Raw genomic sequence first — 25,118 nt, 5'->3', positions numbered from 1 at the left:
ACACCACAAATATTTAATCCAAAACAGTCAGACATTAAATTAATTTCTGATATTTTTGAAATATGCTCACCACATTGTAATAATTGCATTTAAATGCCATTAAACTAAAGCAGCTATATTTCATCTCAACTTGCAAATGGCATGGAAAATCAGCACAGGAAACACACAGAGCAACATCCTTTTCTCAAATGTCAAAACATAGTGAAAAGTCAAAGAACGCTTACGCAGGCTCTTTCCTCTGGTTCACATTAGCTTGGCTAGACTTTGTAGAAATTAAATTAAGTCTTGAGGACTGTTGAAAGCAGGAACTCTCTTTTTTTTTGATCACTGAATGACTTATTGTACTGAAGCAATAAACCTGCTCCGCAGCCGTGTTTGATAAATGAACACACTGTTTGGTTGCTCCTCACTGATCCCTTTCTTTAAACGCGCAGACCCCCACATGGTTCCCTCTTTACAACTGTAGATCCTCACGCGTTGTACCCTTTGCCTACATGTTTTTGGGGGAGCCACGTGGAACGCATCCCATGGTGGCCCCTGCTTCCTGTCCTAATTTAGACAGGTCAGGTTGAGTGGGTCACACTTCGCATTTGGCTGGAAGGACGTCATGGCCATCCATCCTTATACCCACGCTTCTTAGTTACCACCAATGCCTCTCAACACGGCCTTTGTGTGTGTGAGAGAGAGACAGACAGAGGGGTTGGGGTGCCCTTTTAAAACATAAACCTGTAGATGTAGGTCACCGACTCTTCGATCAGTCTTTTAAAACCTTTACTTCTCTCCATTACCTTTCAAATGTATTTATCAACCATCTCACTATTGTATGTTTATGACACATTCTGTATTGATTTATCCACACACACTCATCTCGGCCCCCCATCTGCCCCGGCCCTTACACCAGCCCCTCTTTCTTTCTCTTCTTGTCTTTCTCTGTTTATCTCTCACTTCCCTCATTGTACTGTAGTTGGTCATGGCAAAGGAATTCCCCGGGGAGGTGGGGGTGGTTGATACAAGCATGGCTGTGAGGTGACGGGTGGGTTTATTGTTGTAAAAAAAAAAAAAAAAAAGATGAGTTTATCCACTTTCTCTGTATGCCTTTCATGATTGATCTGTGAGTTAAACATCTCATAAGATCAGGATCACTAGATAATGAATAGCAAACACACTCTGCATCTTTGTGTCGTTCTATAAGATGTTTTTTTTATCTTCCTCTTTTATACGCATTTTCATTTTTTGCATCAAAAAAAAACCTGAGGAGAAAAGCAAAAAATATATATATATGTCCCAAAAACGTACATTTGGGGGAGATGGAAAAGTTGGTATATCATTAAAAAGTAAATGTGACCAAGTGCAGTAGAAAAAGATTCAGAGAACGGATGATGACGTACAGTCATGACGGACCATCGTTGCATAGGCCACTGCAAGCTCTCTTCGTCATCTCTAGATGGCGTTTAACCATGGACTGTATAAATAATAGACATGGAGCTATCATAGTGTCACATATAGGTTTTTGGATTACTGTTTGAAGCCCTGAGTTAAGCATTTCAGCTGGGGAGGAGCAAGGGGTAGATCAGACTCACAGACTGCAGCGACTGGTAGCGACTAAAGATGCCCCATCTTTAAATATGCGTAACTTTGGGCATTAATAAAATGTGAAAGTGTAAGTTATGAGAAAAATTCCCACCTCTTACATTTATCTCGGATGTTGAAATTACCTATAGAGACCAAAACAGTTTCTTGGTACCAGGCTGTAAAGATCGACATTGTCAAATGGGGGCTAAAAGGATTTACTCTGGAGCCGGCCTCAAGTGACCATTCAGAAAACAGCAGTTTTTAGCAGCTTGCTTTTAACACACTTATGTATGCACACAGTGCTGTTATCAGAACTCTTCCACGAGTACATAGTTGCTGTTTAAAACTTTTTATTTCAATTGTCCGATATGCTCTTTGTTGTTATACATCCGTTGTTTTCCTTCGTTCGAGATTCGACTGATACTCTTGTAATTATTTCATCTTATTGTGGCCTCCTTTGCAATGGCACATGACCTGAGAGTTAGCGCCACCCACTGCTTATCTCGATGAACCAACTCCCAACATTTGCATAACAGTAGTGTATGACAAAGCACATAAATTAGCATCTCCTTTTGCCTATTTTCTGAAAATGCTGTTAAAATTTGCACTACTTTTTTTATGTAAGCCCGACTATTGTGTGATCTGCAAAGCACTGAACGCAGTGCAGGCGGAGTTTTTTTTTTTCTGAGTTCTTTTTTTCCTCAGTAGCAATTTGTGACTCGCAGAGTGAATAATTGATCTTTTGATCCTTTCATAGCTGATCACATCAGATCGGTGGATGAGAGGAGCAGCTGCTGTGAGTGAATGCAAACTTTTAGACCCAGCAGAATGTGCAGTTAAGTTATATTTTAGTGCACCTGACGTTATGCTGGTCCATCTCTCCCCAGAGTACGCTCTGCGCTCCGAGAGTGTGGTACAACGTTTTACCGAAATAGATATATATATTTAACAGCACTCCAAATGAATGGTTCAGCCCCAAAAACAGAAAATCTATTTGTGGTGGCAGATGTTTTGATCGTGGCGGGCTGTCACATATAAATGAATGGGTGGGAAACTCAGAATTGAAATCTCATGCAATGCGAGATAAGCTACCTTTGAAATGGTCTGTGTGCTTTTGTTAAGTGTATGACAGGACCTGCACATGTATGTTTTGTTCATGATGAATGTGTACGCACCTGTAAGTGCATCCATTCACATTCACAGCTGCATAACAAACAGTTCTGTGAATGACTGGCTCTGAGTCTGTGGAACAGAGATCAAGTTCAGTGACCAGCAAGATGAAAGTAATGTGCAGTACAACAGTTGTTATTATTTTTCTGTATGATAATCAGGGTTTGTTGACCACACTGGTTCAGGGATTTGCCTCCTCCTCAATCCTGCCATCTGGCCCTTAGTTTTCCAAAGCTGCAAAGGCCTGAAAGAGTGGCTCTCCCACACCTACTGTACCGGGGATGTGTGTGCCGTGCGTGTCCTTGTTTAGGAGTGATAGAGTAGAGCCGAGAGAAAAGGAGTGAGTCTGAATAGGATGGTTTGGATTCTGTTGGAGAGGAGGCCAGCATGCCAAAAAGTGGGAGAAACAAAAGAATAGAGGACTGTGGCAATTTTTGAAATGCACACAGAACACAAAAAGGAGCATGAGCGAACAAAAGCCTGCTCCTTAAAACTGTGTGCTGGTCAGTGAATCGTAAAGTCCCGCTTCTTCTTCAATACAAGATACACTACAGACAAAACACACCCCCGTTCTGGGTTGCCTCTCTGTTTTGGGAACTCTTTTGAAATGCAATTAGCATTTCATCCAGGCCCAAGCAGTTACATGCAATGAAGTAATACCCTTTCTAATTTGGCCCTTTGGTCTGCGAGGCTGTGGAGAGCACAACCTTGTTTAATCCCCTGAAAGTGCTTTTCTGTCTGCCTCCATCGCTGTGTGTCATACAGGCTAATCAGTCAGCCAACGCTCAAACCGAAAAATGCTCTAAATTGCTCACGCACTGGTCCCTACTCAATTGGAACCACTTTCCTTTTTCTATATTTGTTCCCACTATTTCCTAAAAAGAAGAAAACAAGTCTTGTTTTTGGTTAGGGATGCGAGATGCCATTGGCTTAACTTAAGAGCAGCCGACCACGGCAGCGTGGACAATACCTCAGAAAAACTCTCCCTCTCTCTGTTTCTTTTTTCACAGTAAAATGCACACTTGATTGGCAGCCTCTTGCCCCTGAAGGAGAAATGCCTGGTTGAAAAGTATCGCCTGACAATAGCTGGAAGGCTGACCTCATGCATTTTTGTTCTTTAGAGAGGTATTCATTCAAGTGTTTTCTAGTTCCCCTTATGTTGAATGGCATAATTTGGCTGCAAATCAGCACACTGCCATCCTCATTTCCCGAAAATGTTTCTCCCCTTCTTGTTGAACTAATGGTAGGTTTTCTGTTTTTTTCCTCAAAATAAATAGAATTCTGTTTTGGGGTAGAGCTCTCCAAAATAAGCCAAGTGAGTAACATAGAGTTTTTGTCAGATTTAATGATGTATGTTTTAGCTCTACTCGCTTATTAAGTTTCTTAATTTCTTCTCCTCGTCTTCTCTGTATTGCGAGAACATTCACTGATCTAAAAATACCAGCAGGAGAAACTACATGTAAAGTGCAATTATGGGCTTGTGAGTTGACCGGGTATGGCAGCCGCGGCTACGCCGGGCTGAGAACGGACGGTGGGTGGTTTCTGTGGTAGGGCCCGACACACATTGGGCTGGTGGCATCGCTTAGCGTGAAGTGCAGCTCAAACCGAAAACAATCCCGTAGACAGAGCAGAAAAGGCTCCATGGTTTTGGACCAAACGCATAGACTTAGAAATACAGTCAGCACTAATACAGCAGCCTGTCTACAAACAGAGAAACATTTTGGTTGCATGCATGACATGACACATTTGTATTATTATTTGGTTTTATTTAATTATATTTGCCCTGTAATTTTGTTTTTAAGGAGTAAATGGCTTTAGTTAGTTTTTTTTTTTGCAAAATATTAAAAGCAAATACTGCTTCTGCTTGCTCATATTAGGCATTTTTCATATTCTGTCTAACCTCTGAATAATAACCAGGCCATCCAACCACAAGCCGCTTCCATTTTCCATTGTTTATATCCCCAAAGAATTGGTAAAGCAGTCATCCCATATGTTATACATAAATATTGACTGATATACATGACGGCTTAATATCACCTCTTTCTCCCTTCTGCATACTACACCATCTGTCTCTGTGTTGCTGTTTACTCATTTGTTTATCTCTGTAACTATCAGTCATAATGCTTGTTTGCATGGTTGGTTTTTAGTGTGAATCTGTCCTGGGGAGGCACACAAACGTTCCAAGAGCACTGTTATATTAGTTGATGTTAATGACAGAGCAGTTCCTCTTTGTGGCCAGACAGACTCCAGATCATCGACCAAAGCTGTAAGATTGATGAATGAGATCCCACTGCAGGCCTCCCAGTGTCAGACAACTGGAGATCACTTTCTGTGTGTGTGTGTGTGTGCGGGTGCATGTGACTAACTGCCAGATATAACCACAAGCTCTGCACCAAGGGCGTCTCAGGACCAGGGAAGCCTCAGGGCAGGGATGCCTCATGGGAAAGCCCTTGATTAAACCTTACAGACTGTTATCCCACACACCCTCTACCAAAAAGGAAATAAGAGTATCCCTTTCCTCTTTTACAGCTTCCGATACAGAGAATTCTCAGTGGAGTAACTCGGGAAAAAGGCAAAGTCCTTGGCTATGATTATAGAAGCTGGTACTTTATCCCAAAGACGCTCCCAGAGAGCTAAAATGGCAAAGGGGATGACATTATTTAATGAGACAAAAAATGGAGGGCTATTTTTAAGTTAACAAGGAGGAATTTAAGTCACTCAGTGTGACAGCATGTGTGACTATGTATTAAAGCTGCACCATAGGAGAAAAATATACGATAACATTGAATATCATGGTAACGATATTACTTGTGATAAATAAACAGGTATGAAAGTTTGCAGGGCTGTGCATTTTTATACTGCTAAAATACAACAAATTGCATGTTCAATTTGAAAAATGAAAGGAAATTTTTGCCAACATTCTTTGATTTTCCTTTTGCTTTCATATTGAACACTGAACACAAAAGGAACCAATAAAAAAGGAATGATAGTTTAAATGCAGTTTTCTATTTAGACTCCATTTCAAGTCACTCAAATAATCCCTCAGTGCAATATCACTGTCTTTTTTGCACAAGTTGACATTGGAATGATGTCATATAATATGATATAGTGTGCAGCCCCATTCCATGTACTTATGTCAACTGCCCATTTACCTGACTTACCATGTGGTACGTGCTATACATTGATCCTGCAGTGTCACGCTTACTACCATCCTTTGACTGTTAAGTCTTAGGCTCACAGTGAATAATTGATGCTAAAGATTACGACACAGAGTCCACTGTCAGGAGAAACTCTAGAGGCATCAGCGCAGAGCAATGACCCCAGGAGCAGCCCTGCAACCAGACACCTTCTCAGCACCTCTGACAGGGATATCCAATAGATCAGTGAGTGAGTGTGAGTGTTTGAGTGGATATATGTGTGTGTGTATGGTGTGTCTGCAAGTGATCTAATGTAATGGTTTTTTGTAAAGCAGGTTCCTAACACTGTTGGGCTACTTTAAGAAGGGCTGACAGGTGATGGGGTCAAACCTCCTGACCAGGACTGATGTTATCACTGCTTATCATGGTGCTTATCACACTGGAGGCTGTCTGCTGATGAGCTATCCATGCCAGAGGTACAGGAAAAAGAAAGATCAGAAGATAGTGAGGAGCGAGTGATTGCAAGTGGGTGCTGAAGGGATACTCTGCATGAAGTATATGTGTGTTTGTGTGTACATTTGCTTGTGTGTGAATGTGTGTGAATGTGTGTTGCCTATGCATTGTTCCCTACCTTTGATCTGAGCTTAGCCGGGGAAACGAGTGGGCTTAGTGGCACTCCAGTTGTAGCTCTCAATGCCCGGCGCTATAAGAAACTTTCCTGGCAAGCACAAAGCCTCCTTGTGCAAGAGAACCATAATTCTAAATTACTCTTCATATTGAAAAGATGAAAGAAGTTAGCTGGAAGTATTATGTTCTTGACAAAAATGAATATGGCGATAGCAGGTTCAAGGTCAAGGCTTAACGAGATAATAATCAGATATTAATAACAACTTAAGGAATTTATAACTAGTTGCTTGTCATGAGCAAATCAAGATTGTACCAGGAAAAATGTTAATTGTCATTTGAGCCTGACTTAAAGTGGAAATAGACTTTCTGAAAGTTTGGAACTTGTTGAAAGTTTGGAAATGGATGTTTTAATATAGTTTTTTTTTTGTTGTGAAATGCAACCCCCTATAACCTCAATTCAACAATAATTTTCTTTGTTTGTGAAATCTTTGTTTACTGTGGAGGCACGCTAGCACAACAGCATTTACACTCAGGAATAAACATAATACTGGTTTATGGTTTATTTAAAAACAACACCATCATCTTAATAGGTGATACAGTAATTTACTATCAGAACTAAGCAAACAAACTTTTTAAGCAATTGACAGGAAAAGGTATTATACAGCAAGTGGACTTTTCATATTGTTTAGTTACTGGAGAAAACTACCACGTTAAGTTATAGTTGACGTACTTCTATTGTGCCGTAAATGAAGCCTTTATTTACTTATGTGATCATACCAGGTGGCAGAAAGAGCTGCATACTGAAAGCGATGGGGCTTCTGGGGAAACAATCTAAACACTGATGGTGTCATTATTCTATAGCCATTACATTGTGCAATCAACATTTACTTAGTAATGATAAGTTAAAGAAAAAAAAAAAAAAAAACAGTGAATTTGCACTTTAAGATTACCTTTAATAATACATTGATGTTCTGTTATGGATGAATACAATCACATGCAAAACATCTTCAGCCAGTACTATATATAGTGGGTTTTACATGTTTTTTGGACACTGTGTGTGTTCCAGGAAACAAAGTAATGCAATATAAAAGAAAAGTCAGCTGACTGAGGTTAGACTCACAGAATAAGTCAATAAAAGCAATTTTGGATGTTCAGAATATGAAGTCTCTTTAGTTGTGGTGTTGTCTGTGGCTTGTTAGAGCGCCAGGACTCAGAGTCCTGGCCCCAGACATCATTTTTTGTTTCTTTTGCCCACAATATTTGTGATGGGCAGTGTGTTTTCATGCATTTCAGGGCTCTCCAGTGTCCTGGCCTGTCACCCAGCTGTCTCTCACAGCACAGGGGATGCACATGCTGACTGTGCCAGCTCTGGCAAATGCGTGTGTATATATACGTACGTGTGTGCGTGTGCGTGTGTGTGTGTGTGTGTGTGTGTGTGTGTGTGTGTGTGTGTGTGTGTGTGTGTGTGTGTGTGTGTCAATGTGCACCTCTCAACATGAACTCTGACTCTCAGCCTTATCAATGTGAGAGGTCTGCGCCAGGCACTCCATGCCGCCTTTTGCTGTGACAGACGGCTCATTGGTCCTGCTGTAACCCCTGGGGTCAGGGTTGGCACAACACATGATGCCAGCACAAAAACTGCCCTGCTGCTTATAAAACAAACCTGTGCCATCCACACAGCCTCTGCTGTGTATTAGGCCCTTTGAAGGATGTGGGGCATCTGGGTCAGTGGATGCAAAAAAGGACCACCCCTCTGTTTTGGGGTAGGGGATGAGGACGTTATGGAGCTGGATGCTTGCTACCATCCATCTAAAAGGTTGTGGTCCAAGTGATGTTAGGAAATTATTTGGAAGTTTGGAAGTGAAGTTTTGAGGCACAAAGATTTGCTGAAGAAACTGTGTGTGGGAAGTCAGATCTCTGAAAACCGAAAGCAGATATGGCATAGAGAGAAAGAAATTAGATTTAAAATGTTTTATATTGTAAAATTTGTGATGATATTTAACAAAGGATGAAAGCTGTGCTTTATAAGGTATTGCTGTGACCAAAACGAAGCAAAAGTTGATCTATACTAGCAGCTGTCTAAATGCTGTAAGATTGCACACACCCTCAGGTACACTATTACCTATAATGAGAGTGTAGCCTATAGTGTAGACTTATACTGTGTAAGTAATTTCCAGCGAGATGATGCAAAAGAGAGGGTTTAATGCTTTTCACTCAAGCTCTCAGTCAGTGGTGCAGGAAGTTCCCAACCCTGGGAGAGAGAGCAGGGCGAATAACAGGATTTATTCTCTTTGTCCGGCGACACACTCACCTCTCTTTCCCCCTCAGCCTCACCCTCTGTTCCCCACTGTCCAGCCCCACTCCCCACCAGCTCTAAATCCCTTTTTGATGGATTTCCCAGCAATCTCTCCACTGCTGGCATGTGTGTGCATGACACATGCACACACAAATACACGTGGCCCTTGACACCACCTACACACAGACTTTTACACACATACATATGCTCTCCCTTTATCACACATGTACATGTACATCAATTCACTCTGACTGTAGCTGTCAGCCAACAGCTCAAAATGCTGATACAGTGTCTTGTTCTCCTCTCTGTGCTGACAAACTGATTGATGGATGGTTGCTATTAAAACACCGACTGAGAATAACTCAGATTGATATAACAGTAATGGAACATATGAAAAAGGGGATATTTTCAATGTCCAACTTTCCTAAATGATTTCTGCTTTTGAAAAAAAGGAACCAAACAGCATGACTTCATCCACCGTAGCTGCTGATGTTCTTTTTCAACCTTGTAATTAAGAGCAATTTTTTTTAAAGACCTTACGTGTTCATACTCTTGGCAAGGCTGTGTGGTGCAGATTATGAATGGGATGGGTAAAAGGCAGCAGGGAGGGGGAAGACACGACAGAGTGGCTGCAATTTAGCTATAAGCTGGCTCCACCCCACTTGTCATGCTGTGTTGTTTTGTTGTGTTAACCATGACAACTGTCTCAGTGGCTCCGTCCAGCTTTAGGATTATTCTGGGTGAGAGAATTTAGAGACAGGGAAGGACAGACGAGGAGATGAGACAAGAGGGGAGGAGGAGAGAAGTGGAGGGCAGAGGGGTGTAGGAGAGAAGTGAGGATGATTGGAGGTAGCGGGAGAGCAGCGAACATAATTAGAGAGAGAAAGAAGAGAGTTGGCAGAGGAGAATTGTATGGGAATTTGTCTGAAGCATAATGCTGTACCAGAACTACCTTGACTGATCGCCTTTATTGTGGCATGACATATTTAATTCACGTGGTCAAAAAGAACAAACTCAACAACAACTGCTTTAACAGTTATGACAACATGAGGACAACAGCCGTTGAAATTATGGTAAAATGTCATGAATCATTTAGACCACAATGACCAGCGAGCCTGCCAGCCAGTACGGCTGCATGTTCTCCAAAGCCAGGCCATCTGAACATCTGGCCACTCGATGCTGCCTGTGGGTCTCACTCATTTTAATCTATACTGACTATATATCTGTTAAATTTTAATATCGGCATTTTTTGGTATAAAGAATACTGGAGGTCATTTAGAGTGAGAATCAGAAAAGGATTTATTGCCAAGTGGGTTTTCACTTTTAAGGAATTTGCTTTGGTTTTGGGTGCATACATTAGACCTACAATAAACATATTATACTGAATAATTGTTTTATGTAATTGGAAATATTCCCACGATGCATGAAGTGAACATTTTGCTCATCATAGATCAAGCTTGTGATTAGAGTTGTTTGTTAATCTCTGTAAATATGATTTCTTGTCTTGTAAGCTTCCCTCCTTTCCTCATCCCTGTTTTTTTAGATTTTGAATCATCAGCATTTACATTACTTTTAATACTATATCACGATTTGTGGTCTTATGTGATTGTGACTTTTTCTTTTTAGTTTGAATGATTGTTTTTCTGTAATGTGAATTCCCTTTCTTCCAGGCACATTTCTTGAGTCAGTATTTGAGCAGTGTTATAGGGAATGAAGATAAAAACAGACAGATCTTTTAATCCCTAAATCTGGAGTGTATTTATGTTTCCATTGAGTGAACGGGAAATTTACTTTCTGTAGCTTTCTAAATTTGTATATTTGTAAAGGTATTTGCATTATATACATCTTTCTTCCATCCTTTTTTTCATATTTGCTCCATATGCTTCCCCTTTTTGTAGGAATGCACCCTGTCCTCCTGCTAGCTGGGTTGATTCTGGCTCTGTCCATCCCTGGCACCGCGTCTGAGTCAGCCACGCTGCGGTTCCTGGGGCAGACTGACTTTGTTGTCAACGAGAGCAGCACAGCTGTGGTCCGCCTGGTTGTGGAGAGAGTGGGAGACCCAGTCAATGTGACAGCTTTGGTTCTGGTAGGACATGGGACAAACTCATCATGGATGACTCATTATGTTTCTATATTAATCAACCCGTCAAATCATCTGTTCCGTCTGTATTTAACCACCTTGTTGTGTTGCTGAGTTGCCACTTTAATGTCCAGTGAAGGAGAGAATCAGTAATCTTTTTTGGCCAGTAAGCAGACCCAGAGTGTCTGCAGAAACAGTTTTGGAAGTCACAGAGTGGGTTTTGGCTTTACGTCCTCCACATGGGGGCTAGTGTCAGCTGCTCACAGTTGGTGTCCGGTAAGGCGAGCTGGCCGCTCATTGGAGTGTGGTTGGGGGGTTTCCTATGCTTCTTGATATCTTTACCATATTTCTTCTTACATGAACTATTATACCTGAGCTATTAGTTTGTGAAATACTGGGTAATATAAAGCTTCCCTCCAGGAAACTAATATGATAGATGGAAGAACAGCTCAAGATCAAGCAGATAAAAGTACCAGCAGAGAGGAAGGAAAGAGACAGGAACACAACATCTCTTCACTGCTATTGCAAACAGCTGAAACAGGCAAAAACATCAAGCCTGGGGCATCCTATTGGCTAAGTTGTGTAAGGCACAAATCATGTAGCTAGAGCATCCTGTTTTCAGTCCCATATTTGATGTGCCATGTTGTCTCCATCTCTCTCATGCCTTTCCTGTTTCTCTTCATTTCTCACTTTCAAATAACTTTTTCGACACAAAAGCATGAATCTAACTTAAGTTAATGATGAGTGATAAAACTGAATGTTTGCTTGTTTCATTCAGCTAGAAGGAGTCGACACAGGGGACTTTGAAGGCATTAATGCTGCAGCCTTCCTGCTGTCCACTGAGTCCAGTAAGACCATCTTTATCGCAGTGAGAGATGACGACTTGCCTGAAGCCGATGAGACATTTACCTTCAACCTTGCGCTACAGGTAAATGCCATTGTTTGTCAGAAAGTGTGTGTGTGTGCTTGCCAGATTTTCTTTTATAGATTTATAAGTGTTGCATTTATGTGCCACGTGTCTGTTTCTGGAGCTCCAAGCCTCCTTTCGTCAAAGTCCCACTGTTCCAATTCTGACCCCGGCCGTCTTAAACCCTAACCCATCTTCTAAGCAATAGAGAGTGGGGGCGACAGCCACAGTAAGCAGAGGAGGCTCAGAGCCACGGGGTCTTTGATGTGTGTGCTCTATAGGGCATTTCCAGGGCTGGTCTGGGTGGGGCCAAATGTTGTTTGTGCCTCTGAGGTTTCCCACTAAAAGACACCTATGTGAAAAGAAACTAACTGTGACAGCCACAGCTCCAAAACACAGCAGATTAAAGTGATTCTCTCATTCACTGTTTCCCATTGACTATGATGTGCGTGTGCGTTCCGAAGATTTCATTTTCGTAAATGTTGTGTTCACCATTTCAAGTGACACACTATTGTTGATTAATGCTCAGTCTGTTACAATGAATCACAACCAAGCACATACACATCTTGTCTTGCATTTTGAAGCTTTTTGGTGACACCATCACATGCACCACATTATCAGAAGTTACAGCTTGTCTCTTTCTTCTAGTCAAGGGACTGTTAGATTAAAAAAAGGTGATTGCTTGCATTTTTTCTTTTGTTACATTTTGTTGTGCTTTTACTGTTGTCTGGTATGTAACTGCTATAGACTTTGAAAGTTTGAAAATGATTTTCAACACTACGCATTGTGAATCCTTGTCAAAGAAATCCCCATCACAATTCAGGATGCCTTACACCTAGAGACTATCTCCATGGTTTCATGTAGCCTTTAGCTGTCAAGTTTGATTGATGAGCTAGGGGGGCCTGCTCTAGCTGTCTACTTGTCTTATCCCCCACTAAAAGACCAAAGACAAAGGTCATTGTGAATGACTGATTGTCAGCTATGTACTTCTGCAAAACATCAACAGCTCTGTCAGCAATAGGGACTTTCTTCACAACATTTTCAATTTGACGCTGCATTTTTCTTACATCTGGTAAAAATCCAGAAGCGCAAGCCCGTATTTAGCCTGCTACTAGAGTGAAAGACCAGATGAGGCCCACTTAGCCCTTCTGTTTACACTACAGCGGAGACAAAGCTTTGGCCAAATGCTACCCTATCAGCTTACTGAGGGACTGTCGGGAGGATGAATGTGCACTACAAGGGGTGTCATAGATCAAGTACAAGTAAGAAATAAAGGGATGATTGGGGTGCATTTATCATTCCTGACAGCTGAATCTGTAAAATATGTTTCTTTAGGAAATACTGAGTGAGAGCAAGACTTGTTATATAGTGCACAATTGTTGTAGACCAGAGCAGGTGCAGCCTACCAGCGCTGTGCAGGAACAGAAGGTAAAAACACAGTGGGTTGTAGCATATTAGATTGGGGGTGTTACTACAGTATGTACTGCTACATGCTTGTAACAAAGCTGGCTTTGAAAGCTGTGTGAATGACTGAATATTTGAATATGTTTTTGTAGTTCGGCACACATGAGTGTGTGTGTGTGTGTGTGTTTGCGTGTGTGAGCAGCTTCCTGGCTCGGTCAGTGGCTTGGCTTTGTGAAAGCGTGTGGATTCTGTGTCTGCGAGTTGACCGCTACAAGAGCTCAGCGGCGGAAAGAAAGCTCTGTTACAGCTGGGAAAAGCCCTGTTTGAATAGAGGGATGAATGCAAGAGGCCAAAGCACTTTTTGTTTTTTCATTTTCTTCTTTGCCTGCTCTCACCTCAACATGGCACACACGCTCGCATACAGTTGTTTTGCTATAAACTTTCAGTGGGATTCTGTTTGGCTGAAAATGTGTTTTAAAATTGTTTTGGAGGAGAAAATTATGTTTCTGTTTATTATAGTACTTCAAGTCTCTCATAGTTGATCATTTCCCAGAATGCCTGCACATACACTCATTAGCCTATTTGCAGATGTTTGTATGTTTCAGAGGGATTTTTGATGTTTTGGTGGAAGCCTGTACACTCAAGCACAGACATGGTGGTTGTCAGCGCAGTTGGTCCATGAGATGCTTGTGAAAACATTGGGAAGCTCACTAATGGAAACCTTGGAAAGTTACACCAAATAACAAGGTTGTGGTCTTCTCTTCTTGGGGGTTCAGGAAAAGGAAACCCTCCTTGCACAGATCATAGGTTCTGGTTTTCTTTGTTACACTAAAAGCTCAGTGGAAGCCTCGTGAAGTTGCTGTGTGATTTTAAGCCCAGTGGGATTTGAAGTTTGTCGGGTCTTAGTGCCGAATAACAGAGCAGAGCACAAGTCCTGAAGAGGCATCCCGCTGTGAGCTAACCTGACAAATCAACCAGGCTGAGACCAGTACTTCCTGTCTTTGTGCCTTCTCACCAGGGTCTCTCAGTGGGAGCACAGAAATGAAGTGAAGATAGTGGATAAGGCAGACGTTCTGTTTTTTTTTATTCAGGAGACGGTTAAGACGTGTTCAGGTACATACTCCATAGCCTGGTTTTATCTAACCATTTCCAATCTCCCTGTTTTCCAGAGCTCCTCAAATGGCGTGACACTGGGAACACCAAACAAGGCAACCATCACCATCCTGTCCAATGACAATGCCTTTGGAATAGTTGCCTTCAACTCAGTAAGAAACCCCTGTCATCCACATGCATCTTGTATTTATTTGTTTATTCACTTCGGTCTCATCCATTACAGTCGATCACTTATATTTTCCAACGATGATTAATCGCTATATAATGCAAATGTGTTAACCGCTGCAGCTTTGAGAAATCTGTAACAAAAAGAGCATTCTTTTTTATTAAATTATTTTGAGGCCAAAGATAAGTAAAGCTGCCTGGACCCCTGTCTCAACATTTTAGGAATCTCAGGTCCTTTTAATTTATATTATAAATTATAATTTATATTACTGTATAAAACATGCTGAATTTTCTTCCACACCACACCTGTTGATAATGTATTCCTCCCACTGATAAAATATTATTAAAGGTCTCGCATAGCAGGACCTTCCTAGCGCTGTGCCAGTGCTGGAGCTAGGTGTAGCCAAGCCCATCATTATCCCACACTAAATACACTAATGCTTTCTGGTTTGTTTACATTTTCTTCAAACCAGTCACAACCGTCTTAGGCAGTGAGAGCGCTCTTGCTAAATGGTGTTTTAGTGTGTAGGTTGCTAGCTCGGAGGTTGTTGTTTCACGCATAGTGCTAAAACAAAGTGTGGAGATGGGGCTGGCTTTGCAAGACTAGTTTTGGAAATGGTAGCACGCAGGAAGGGTGTTACTGTCTGAAAGTGGCAGCCAATGACAGTCTGCATCCTGTAGAAAAGAATAACAATATATCAGTTCAGCTCCACTCCATCCGATTTTTGCCTGCGGTCACAAAGCCGAAATCAGTGAAATATGGCAAATCTTAGCTGCCATAACTTGCACTTGTGCCATAAGTATGCACTGACTCGTCTCTGTAAACAGATGTCTGAATATGAATGCAGATAAAAAAACTGATTTAAAGCTAAGTCGTTGCCAGACGATAGCCGATGGGCTCCATGATTGCATTTTGCCCAATGCAATCTGCCTCTCTACACACACTATTAAACCTGTCGTTTAAACACGATTGGTCAGTGCTGCTCAGACTACAAATGGACCACAAAAGCAAACCAGAACACTTCCAATATCCAAAGTCTTGTCCTTTCACCTGCAGCACACATATGCAGGTCTGTAAGCAGTAATATAAAGTAAAGGATTGGATATAGAGTTGTTTGGACCCACTTCTCCAGAGAGGGGTTCAGTCATGCTCGTACTGTGATTGTGGGAGAAGTGACCATCTAGTGGTTGTGGGTTCCCAGGGGTAATTAAAACCACAACACTCCCTGGATTCACTAGTCAGTGGAAGTTTTTAGCGTTTCCATGGTAGCTGTGGTATAACTGTTGGCCCTACCACCCCCAGATGGTCTCAGATGCTGGATAATGATTTGGCTTGCTTAGAATCAATAAAGGCCTCCCGGCCTTGGGAGATGTGTTTATGTTAGAATACTAAATTAATGTCTGTATTGCATTTCTTTGCTTTCTTTTCTTCTCCATTTTTAGTACCCAGAATTTCCCTGGTTATGGCAAAACTAAACTTGAGTCATGTAGAAAAACAAAGGGGGATTTAACTTCCAAATTTTAAGACCACGATAAGGATTTCCAAATACAATAAAATTGAATGTGATATTTACTCCTTGTTGCCATGGAATATAATTTTATAATGCTGTATATTCCACTGCAATCACTTTCCTTTGTGTTTGTGTCTCTTTCAATTCAATTCAATTTGACTTCTCCATTAGCATGACCTTTTCTCTGAAGTACTGCTGCCAAAGCAGTACACGCAGTGAAAGATAAAAATTGATTGAATTTAAGAATTTAAACACACTGAGATTAGAAATGTTTAATTTCCTATTATGCGTTTGGTTCCTTATTACAATCTTTCAAATGTGGTATTTTGCTATGTTTCTAGTTGGGAATTACAGGTGTAATTAATTAACTTACTGTCTGGAGTTCAACTTGTGTTTGTCTAACTGTCTCACCCTTTCCATCTTAGACTGAAGAGATTGTAGTCGATGAACCAAGAGGAAGGAACCATTATGTGCCTTTCACCCTCATTAGAGAAAAGGGAACATATGGGACTGTGACTGTGAACTTTGAGGTGAGAGGGCAATTACCTGTACATTAAACCAACAAACCTAAGACACCCTGCTTTATAGTAGTTAAGGAGAGACAGTTTTGTTTTTATATGCTTCTGATAAGCAGACTTGTTTTTAGACAGACTTATGAATCCAAGTGTTTGGAGAATTTAGATCCAGTACACACATGTAATGCTCTGATCACATAAATTCCACAGTAGGAAGCATTTTCTCCATTATTTTTGTGCAGAACAAATAAGTAATAATGATAAATGAAAATCCACATAGAGTACATGGGCATACCAAAGTGTACACATCATTGTGATTCCTTCTGTGCAGATCTCTGAAGGTCCCAACCCGGCCATTGAAGATCTCCGTCCAGAGAGAGGCAACATTACCATTCCTGTGGGTCAGGCTGTAGTGCACTTCAGTATTCTCATCCAGGATGACCAGGTATTGAACAAACTACATATTTAAAGCTTATCCATACATGTGACCTCATGTCACATATAGGCTTGTGCGGATCTGTCCCTCCATCTGTCCCATTATCAGCTTTTTTGGACATTTTAGTGCAACTGTTGGTTGACAAAAATTGAAGGGATGATTTGAAACATGTATTGCAGCATTTTTTAAAAAAAATACATTTTAAACAATACAAAAATAACATTTTTTTTAAGGTCAAATTTTCCAAGTTTGAAAGGAGCAAGCAGGTTTCTTCAAACAGCTGCATCCATTGTACAACTGTATGTCAATGTGTTTCCTTTCCTTTCCTTTGTTGGTCAGATCCCAGAGGATGATGAGGAGTTTTCAGTCAGGCTAACAAGCGTGGCAGGGGGCGCCCTCCTCAGACTCAATGCCAGCAGTGTCCAGCTTAGAATCCGGCGTAATGACAGCCCACTGCGGTTTTCCCAATCCATCATGGCCGTACCAGAGTCCGCTGGAGTGATTGCTCTCAACGTGACCCGTGGTCGCTTGACCGAGGATGGGCCGCTCGTTGGCTCTGTTGACACCGAGGTTCCTTTCTCTCATTCCAGTTTATTTACCCAGACTTTTAACTGTTAAAGAATAGGGTACAACTACTTTAATTACAATATACCATATACAACAAATGTATGTACAGTGTATGCATATAGTGTACATGCAGTATATATATATACACACACACACACACACACACATATATATATGATAAAAGTACATTGATGTAGAAAAAACAAGCACAAGACAAAATGTGTATGAATCATCTGGACTATACTGTCTTTAGGTCTCTGTAGATTACATGGTGGTGAGAGGCGGAGGAATGGGCAGCGCCACACCAGATGTGGATTTCCTCGACTTACAGCCAGTCAGAACAGTTACCTTCCCTCCATTTGTCTACAACATCAGCCTTTTGTTCAAAATCAGAGATGACAATGTGCCAGAAATTGCAGAATCCTTCCATGTGGTCTTGCTGGAGGAGACCATCAGAGGAGATGCTGTGCTTGTATCACCCAACGCTGTGCTAGTGACCATCGAGCCCAATGATAAGCCGAATGGTGTTCTGTCCATCAGCAGCAGCGCAGTCATTCAGCCAATCACCATCAATGAAGATCTGACACAGAGGTAGATAACTTGTGTAACTATACTGGCATACAGTACATATTTTATCCCATTGAATGGGTACTATTGCATCTTTCATCTGGTGTGTTGTATATTTAAATATAAGGCAGGTGCCATTATAAAAAGAAAAAAATCAAAGAAACTAAGAAAATTTTGTCTTTAACCATCCTTTGATTTCTACCATTCTCCTAGATTTGAAGGAATCGTTATTGTAAGAAATGGAGGAAGCTACGGTGCCGTGTCTGCCAACTGGTCCATCAGTAGAAACTCCAGTGACCTATCCCCAGTGTCGGATGATTTGAGGCCTGCAGCGGGGACAGTGAGATTTGCTGCCGGTCAGATGACAGCTGTGATTCCAATAAATATTGTGGCAGATGATCTACCTGAAGAAGCAGAAGCTTTTGTTCTCAAGCTGCTGCCCGACACTGTGACTGGAGGTGCGGAGGTCGACGAACCAATGGAGGTCAGTTTAGAGGACCTATTTGACAGGCCAATTTGTATTTTTTTTAATGGTCTTGCTATATTGGGTTTGTACCAGAGAGAGAGAAGTGGGACAGAAGGCTGCACTTGTTAGAGAACATACCCTCCAGATGTTGTGCATGTGTTATGCATGTGTGAGTGTTTGTGTGTGACCTGCTGTAAGGTACAGTGGCAAACTTGGCACGTTCTGCAAAAGTCGACCCCTTGGTGTGTCACTTTGCTCTGTGGGTGTTCCCTTAATGTGGCTGAATCAAAACAAAGCGGAAACAGCAGGCACACTCTGTGTGTGGTGTCTGTGTGCTCTTTTTTCAGAAAGCGTGGGTGAAGTGGTGACATGTTTTTTATAGCTTCCATCTTTGTCCAAGCCTCTTGGCCATGTGTGAAAGCAGTGGGCAGATCTAAGTCTTGTTTATACTGAAGGCATGAGATGAGGCGTATACAAACACACACCAGAACACCACCTCAGGTTTTGAGGTTGTAGAGTCTGTTCGACATCTGCGCAGAAAGAGCTGGCTCTGCAGAAATTCCTTGAAGAATCAATGAATGACTTTAACAGTAGGACAAGTTGATCAGAGTTAATGGCCATTAATGTGAAGATATATCTCAGACATGGAACTGAGCTGTAAATCAGCTATTGTGTGCATGCCAGGCAATGCATCAGACAAGTGTAGGTTTCAGGGAAATGAATGAGCCTCAGTTAAAATGCTCATAAAAACTACTCAAACAGTCTTAGCAGAGTTAATTAAAGAGGATGCTTTTCTAAAGTTAGCTCAGGGCTCTGTTTTACTACTTTCAGACTAACTTGTTTTCTTTCCTCTTTCTGCTCCTCACCTCTCCTTTACTCTTCTTGTGACCCAAAGTACAGTTTAAGTAACACAAAAACAGGACGTACAACAAAATCCTCCAAAGTAATTAATGGTAAATGTGGACTTGATTGCAATTATCCCCTTATATCCTAAAGATCAATTACCTTCCTCCTCACTGCACAAGAGACAGCACAGACCACAGGTGCTCCCACATAGGTAGTGAAGCTAAGACCCATCTGTCAAATTTATGAAATCCCATTCTCAGCCAAAACAAAATATGTAAAACTAATTGTACTAACAGGAACACGAGAGGAACTATGACAGACGATAAGTAAGTAGCAAGGTTGTGATTTATCAACATAACCATAACCTCTCCCAGTTCACAACTAAGTTTTGTTTTCTTACAAGATAGACACTATAGGCCAAATCCACATAGATTGGATTGCGCCTGCTAATAGCACCATAAGTTGCGCAGAAAACTGCAGAGCACAAAACTTTGCAGAAAGCTTTAGTTTTGTTTGTTGCCCACAGTGAGCTGTGTGTTGCAGCTGGCTCCAGCATCTCATAGCAGCTGACACTGTACATGTGTCTCCAAATTTAGACATAGGGTGTGCACTTTTTATTGGGCTTTTTAGCCTTTAGTGGACAGGACAGTTCAAGCATGAAAGGAGGAAAGAGAGAGGGTATGACATACAGCAAAATTGAACCTGTGGCCACAGCAGCAAGGACATGGCCTCTGTACATAGGGCGCCCGCTCTACCTACTGAGCTACTGGGTGCCCCATAAGGTAGCCCTTATGGATGAATCCTGAGCTCCATCAGAACTGTTTCATTTCAAAATCAGATATAAGCTCACAATCCGCTTGTCAATATCACTCATTATCAAATCAATATTATTCAAAGCCAACGAGCTTTGAAAAGAGAGGAATTGCCTATTTAATACACAGGTCTCAGTAGCATTAATGGCACCACTGAAACTGCCTGTCGCAGTAAGCATTGGTCTTTGTTAATTAAATGGTATTTCCAATGACGCTTATTTGTATGGGAAAGGGGCAATTTTGCACCGAATTTTTGAATATTTCCTTATTTACATATATACATGGTACAGGCACACCCAAGAAGCCGTCTGCTTGGCAGTTCAGTTTGCACTTTATGGATTGCACATTGTGTTTTTCTCTCATTTGCACAAGTTTAGTGGCCTAAAAAGAAGCACATTCCTTTTGTGGATACAGACCAATGTGTTTTAACTATTTCCTCATCAACCATTCCCATTTAACCACACCCTCATCCACTTCACATTTCTTTTCTTTTGTTTTCCTTTCATTCTTACTCTTCATCTGGTCTCCCTTCTCTCTTCCTCCAGATGGTGTTCTACATCCAGGACAGCGATGATGTCTATGGGCTTTTTCGATTTGACCCAGCAAAAGAACAAAGCATCCAGAGCCAACCTGAGGGCCGTTTCCTGTTGCTAAATTTCCTGCGGGACGGTGGCACTCTGGGTGATGTGTCTATGACCCTCACTGCCCTCTACATCCCAGCTGGTCCAATAGACCCAGCACTGGCCCGCGACCAGATTCTGAATGTCAGCAGGTCCATTAATGTGGTGTTTTCCCATGAACAGATGGTTCAAGTCATACTGCCGATCAGGAATGATGCCTTTCTTCAGAATGGCGCTCATTTCTTAATACAGGTAACATTTTTTTTCACTTTTAATGACATTATCATTTTTATGCTGTAATTTACACAACATTTTGCTTGCACGCCCAGAAATGCATTCTTTCTGTTTGTGTTTGCACTTGTGGCCAAATCAGTGCCATCCAAACTTTGAGTGCCTCATTTGCATGTGTGAACAGTTTGACACTGGCACTCAAATCTGGCACGTTTCTATGGGTTTTGCCCGACTGTCCAAACTAACATCACCACCTAGCTCTTAAAGCAAGCAAGACAGTACAAGAAAAGCCTACTTCACATTCAGTAGAAACATAATCACACCACACACTTTCAGTCAAACCCTTTAACACATAACAGAACATTAAAGGAGTGAATGGAGCACCGACGGGTCAACACATTAAAAACTGACAGAACAGAAATAACCAGATAGTGTCGAGCTGTACAAAGTTGAAGAGCTGTGTCTTTAATATATATATATATATATATTTATATATATATATGCACTTTATTTAACAGGTAAAAAACTCATTGAGATTTAAAATCTTTTTTTTCCAAGAGTGACCTGGCCAAGAGGGCAGCATAAAACATTGCTACAACAATAAAACAGACAGTTTCAGGTCCTTCTGTAAGTTATTCCAAGAAACAGGGGCGGTATTATATGTATTCATATGATAACTTGTTGCCTTTTTGAGCTTTTTATTAATTGAGTTGTTTCTTGTATTTCTCCTAGTTGAATTCACTGGAGCTGATTGATATCAACCCTGCAATTCACTCAAATAGCCCGAGGTTTGGAGGACCTCTTAACCTGACTTTGACCATCACTCCTGACATTGCTAACGGGGAAATCGGCTTTACAAGCAACACAACAGTGGTGGTTTATGAACCAGAGGACAGTAACACCAGCACAGTAAGACATGACCCGTTTTTATAAGATGTGTATGCTAATAGCAACATTTCTGTGATGCTTGTCTCTATTGACTCTCACTAGCTCAGCTGCTAACTCTAATCTGTGTTCAGAAAGTGAGTTTTCTGTACAGTGCATGCAGTGAGTGCTAAATTCCCAAAAAAATGAAAAGGTAGCACTTCTCAAGTCTTCAAGACAAGTAGGACAAAACACTAACAATGTGAGTATTTTGTCTTCCTTGACATGAAGACTTGAAAAGTCTGTTTCAATTTTTTGGAATAAGCTCACTGCTTTTTGGGTGTAGCTCTTCACTGAGAATCCCATCTTGGTAGTGCAACCTGTTTTTCTGAATAGGTGGTTAACTGTAATGATGTTTGGTGCTGCAGGTAAGCCTCCCTCTGAGACGCGATGGAACAGATGGTCAGGCCGAAGTGTTCTGGAGTCTTCAACCAATTGGAGACAATCGTGCCGACATAACTGTTAAAGACTTGGACCCTCTAAGTGGCTCTGTGGTCTTCCTCTCTGGCCAGAGTGATGCCTCTATCAACTTCACGATCATGGCTGATGACATCCCGGAAGTCAACGAGACCTTACTGCTCACTCTGGATAGGTAGGAATGTCAAGTCTAAAGCCTCATTCGCACTGCACAAAAAACCCGCTATCACCCACTAACATCTGGCTTTTTCATGCCATGGGAATGCGTACAATCAGCATTCAAACCCGGGTTGAGCGTCTCTGCAGTAGACACGGGTCTTATCACCATCGATTCTGATCAGCATTGATGTGAATACAACACCCAAGTGAAAGCGGTAATTTCAGCTCCTTAATCAGCGAGATGCAATAACGTGCCGTCACTAATTACTGTCCGTCTCTTCCTAAGCAGCGGTAAAACACCAATCCACATCTGCACCAAGTTTAAAAGAGATACTAGTAAGAGATAAGTAAAACATATATAAAGAGAAGAAACCACTGAAAAGTTTTCAAAGACCTCTGTTCCTGCTGTTGTCTGTTTAAAAAACATGCGCACACATGCTACTTTTGGTGGGAAAGCGGTACAAGAAAGGTTGTTGTGGCCAACATTTTATTTCGTTCATTATCATTGAGGCATATTAGACCTTTCTGTTCTTCTGCTCATAAACATAACTGTGAGTGTGAAGCTGAACGGATGCCATCTCATCCCATCCCTCCATTGGTTCTCTGGAGATATTTGTGTGTGTGTGTCTGTGTGTTTGTGTGCTTCTGTGTGTTTGTGGTAGTGGTTTGGGGATGGGTTCATCTGTTAGTCTATGTTCTGATGAGAATGGCAGCTCTCTCTCACCCCCACTCCTCCCCTGCAGGGTGGAGACTGCACGCTTTATAGTGTACTTCGGGTAAGTGGAGAGCGGAATGAACCTGGGCCTTTTGTGTGGCGTGAATCAAGACTTTGTTTTTCACAGAAGGGCCTACTTCAGGATTTCTGGGGTCTTTGCTTGATGTGGGGATGAGGGGGACTGGGGTGGGGTTGGGGATTCAGCGATGGTGTGAAAAAGGGAACCCAAAGGAGAGTAGTTGTTGGTAGTTAATAGAGAATCTTTATGTGTTTTGCTCTAATTTAACCAGGCTTGATTGTATACCCCCCTAAAGATGTCAGTGTTTGTATGCATGCTGCGCCTTGGCCGTGACTGTTTGTTTGGAGTGCTTCATTCTGTCATGTCTGTGTCTCTAATTTAGCCGTTATGTGATGCTTACTTGGCCCCAATTTTCTCAACATACACACACATATATACACACACACACACCCCTGCAGAGCAATAAAGATGCAGGCATGCTGAAGACTGACATTGTTATTAAAATAAGTCTAAACAACAGGAGCTCAACATATGGAGCCAATAATGAATGAGCATCACACAATACAAGGAATGCATTGTGAAGTTTAGATTAAAGTTGAGCTCTTTTCTTATTAGATGTTTCAGAAGCTCAAAACTCATTAAAAAAGAAAAAAAAAATCAAAGAAACATGGCAGGGTTCTCATCTACTGCACAATGTAGGTTCAGTGATTTAGTAGTGGTCACTTGCTGTTATGATCTAATACTGTTTATGTGTGTATGGTTTCAGGAGTAATGTTGAGAATCAGATCCTGAAAGCTGGCTTCACCAGCAGAGAGATTGTCATCATGGAGAACGATGACCCTGGGGGAGTCTTTGAGTTCTCTTCATTTTTCAGGGGTCCATGGATCATAAATGTAAGTTTTAAAACTGCTGAAACTGTAACTTTAAACTATACCATTTAACTCAATTTGTTGGTGTAATTAAAATGTCTAATCAGCTGCAACAATGTAAAGTAATTGTTACATTACACTCCACGTATTGTTATTTTGTCAATCATCTCTGGTTCTGATCACATCTGTAAACTTTGAACTTATCCAGGAGGGTGAGGCTGTGGAGTTGCATGTGGTCAGAGCCCAGGGACAGCTGCTAAAACAGCTGGTCCGATATGCCGTCATGCCGTCAGGCAACACTGAATTCTATGGTGCCACAGGCATCCTGGAGTTTAAACCAGGAGAGAGAGAAGTTGTAGTGGCACTGGTAGCGAGGCCTGATGGGGTTCCCGAGGTAAGAATGCGGTCAATTCAAGCTTGACCTTTCATTATTACAAAATAACTATTTAATTTGCTACTAAATGAAGTCCTCCAATATGATACTTGCCATTTTTCTTTTAGGCTAGTGAAAAAAGTCTTCTAACAGGTTTATGGTAGATAATAACAGTTATGCTTTAAACCTTTGTTTGCTACATTTAAACTCTATGTGTCTGTGTGTGTCTGTGTGTGTGTGTGTGTGTGTGTGTGTGTGTGTGTGTGTGTGTGTTTTGGCATATGTGTGCTCATACAGCTGGACGAGACTTTCTCCGTGGTACTTAGTAGCCACAGCACTCCACCCAGTCGCCTTGGCAACCACAGGGAGGTCAACATCACAGTGCGGAAGAACGACGACCCCTTTGGGGTCATTGAGTTCATCCAATCAGGACTGACAATGGCCATCAATGAGAGCAAAGGAGACGAGATACACCAGGGTACTTTGAAGTAGTAGTCCTTCAGATAATAGTGATAGTTTTTCATGTCAAGTGATGCTTATCGACACTTAAAATGGACCTAATTGGAGTGACACACATTTTTCTGCATGTGGGAAAAAGCT

At 41.5% G+C, this 25,118-nt stretch overlaps 1 protein-coding gene across 3 annotated transcripts in view; it reads left to right on the top strand.

Moving 5' to 3' along the window:
- Nucleotides 1–25,118, top strand: part of adgrv1 (adhesion G protein-coupled receptor V1) — a 128,685-nt gene that overhangs the window by 4,514 nt on the left and 99,053 nt on the right. For all 3 annotated transcript variants that reach the window (XM_088076916.1, XM_042489006.2, XM_088076915.1), the window contains exons 2-15: nt 10,701–10,888; nt 11,661–11,810; nt 14,363–14,458; nt 16,408–16,512; nt 16,829–16,942; nt 17,273–17,503; nt 17,754–18,091; nt 18,281–18,551; nt 20,737–21,063; nt 21,775–21,951; nt 22,335–22,558; nt 24,043–24,169; nt 24,354–24,539; nt 24,816–24,996. In XM_088076916.1, coding sequence (XP_087933042.1) covers nt 10,703–10,888; nt 11,661–11,810; nt 14,363–14,458; nt 16,408–16,512; nt 16,829–16,942; nt 17,273–17,503; nt 17,754–18,091; nt 18,281–18,551; nt 20,737–21,063; nt 21,775–21,951; nt 22,335–22,558; nt 24,043–24,169; nt 24,354–24,539; nt 24,816–24,996 — 2,713 coding nt within the window. In that variant the 5' untranslated portion in view covers nt 10,701–10,702. The remainder of the gene's footprint in view (nt 1–10,700; nt 10,889–11,660; nt 11,811–14,362; nt 14,459–16,407; nt 16,513–16,828; nt 16,943–17,272; nt 17,504–17,753; nt 18,092–18,280; nt 18,552–20,736; nt 21,064–21,774; nt 21,952–22,334; nt 22,559–24,042; nt 24,170–24,353; nt 24,540–24,815; nt 24,997–25,118) is intronic.

Source organism: Plectropomus leopardus, chromosome 4 (assembly GCF_026936395.1).
Source record: "Plectropomus leopardus strain MGB_pleo_1.0 chromosome 4, ASM2693639v1, whole genome shotgun sequence".
Taxonomy (NCBI): Eukaryota; Metazoa; Chordata; class Actinopteri; order Perciformes; family Serranidae; genus Plectropomus; species Plectropomus leopardus.
The sequence above is the reverse complement of the archived record's forward strand: the minus strand, read 5'-3'. Positions and strand labels throughout refer to the sequence as shown.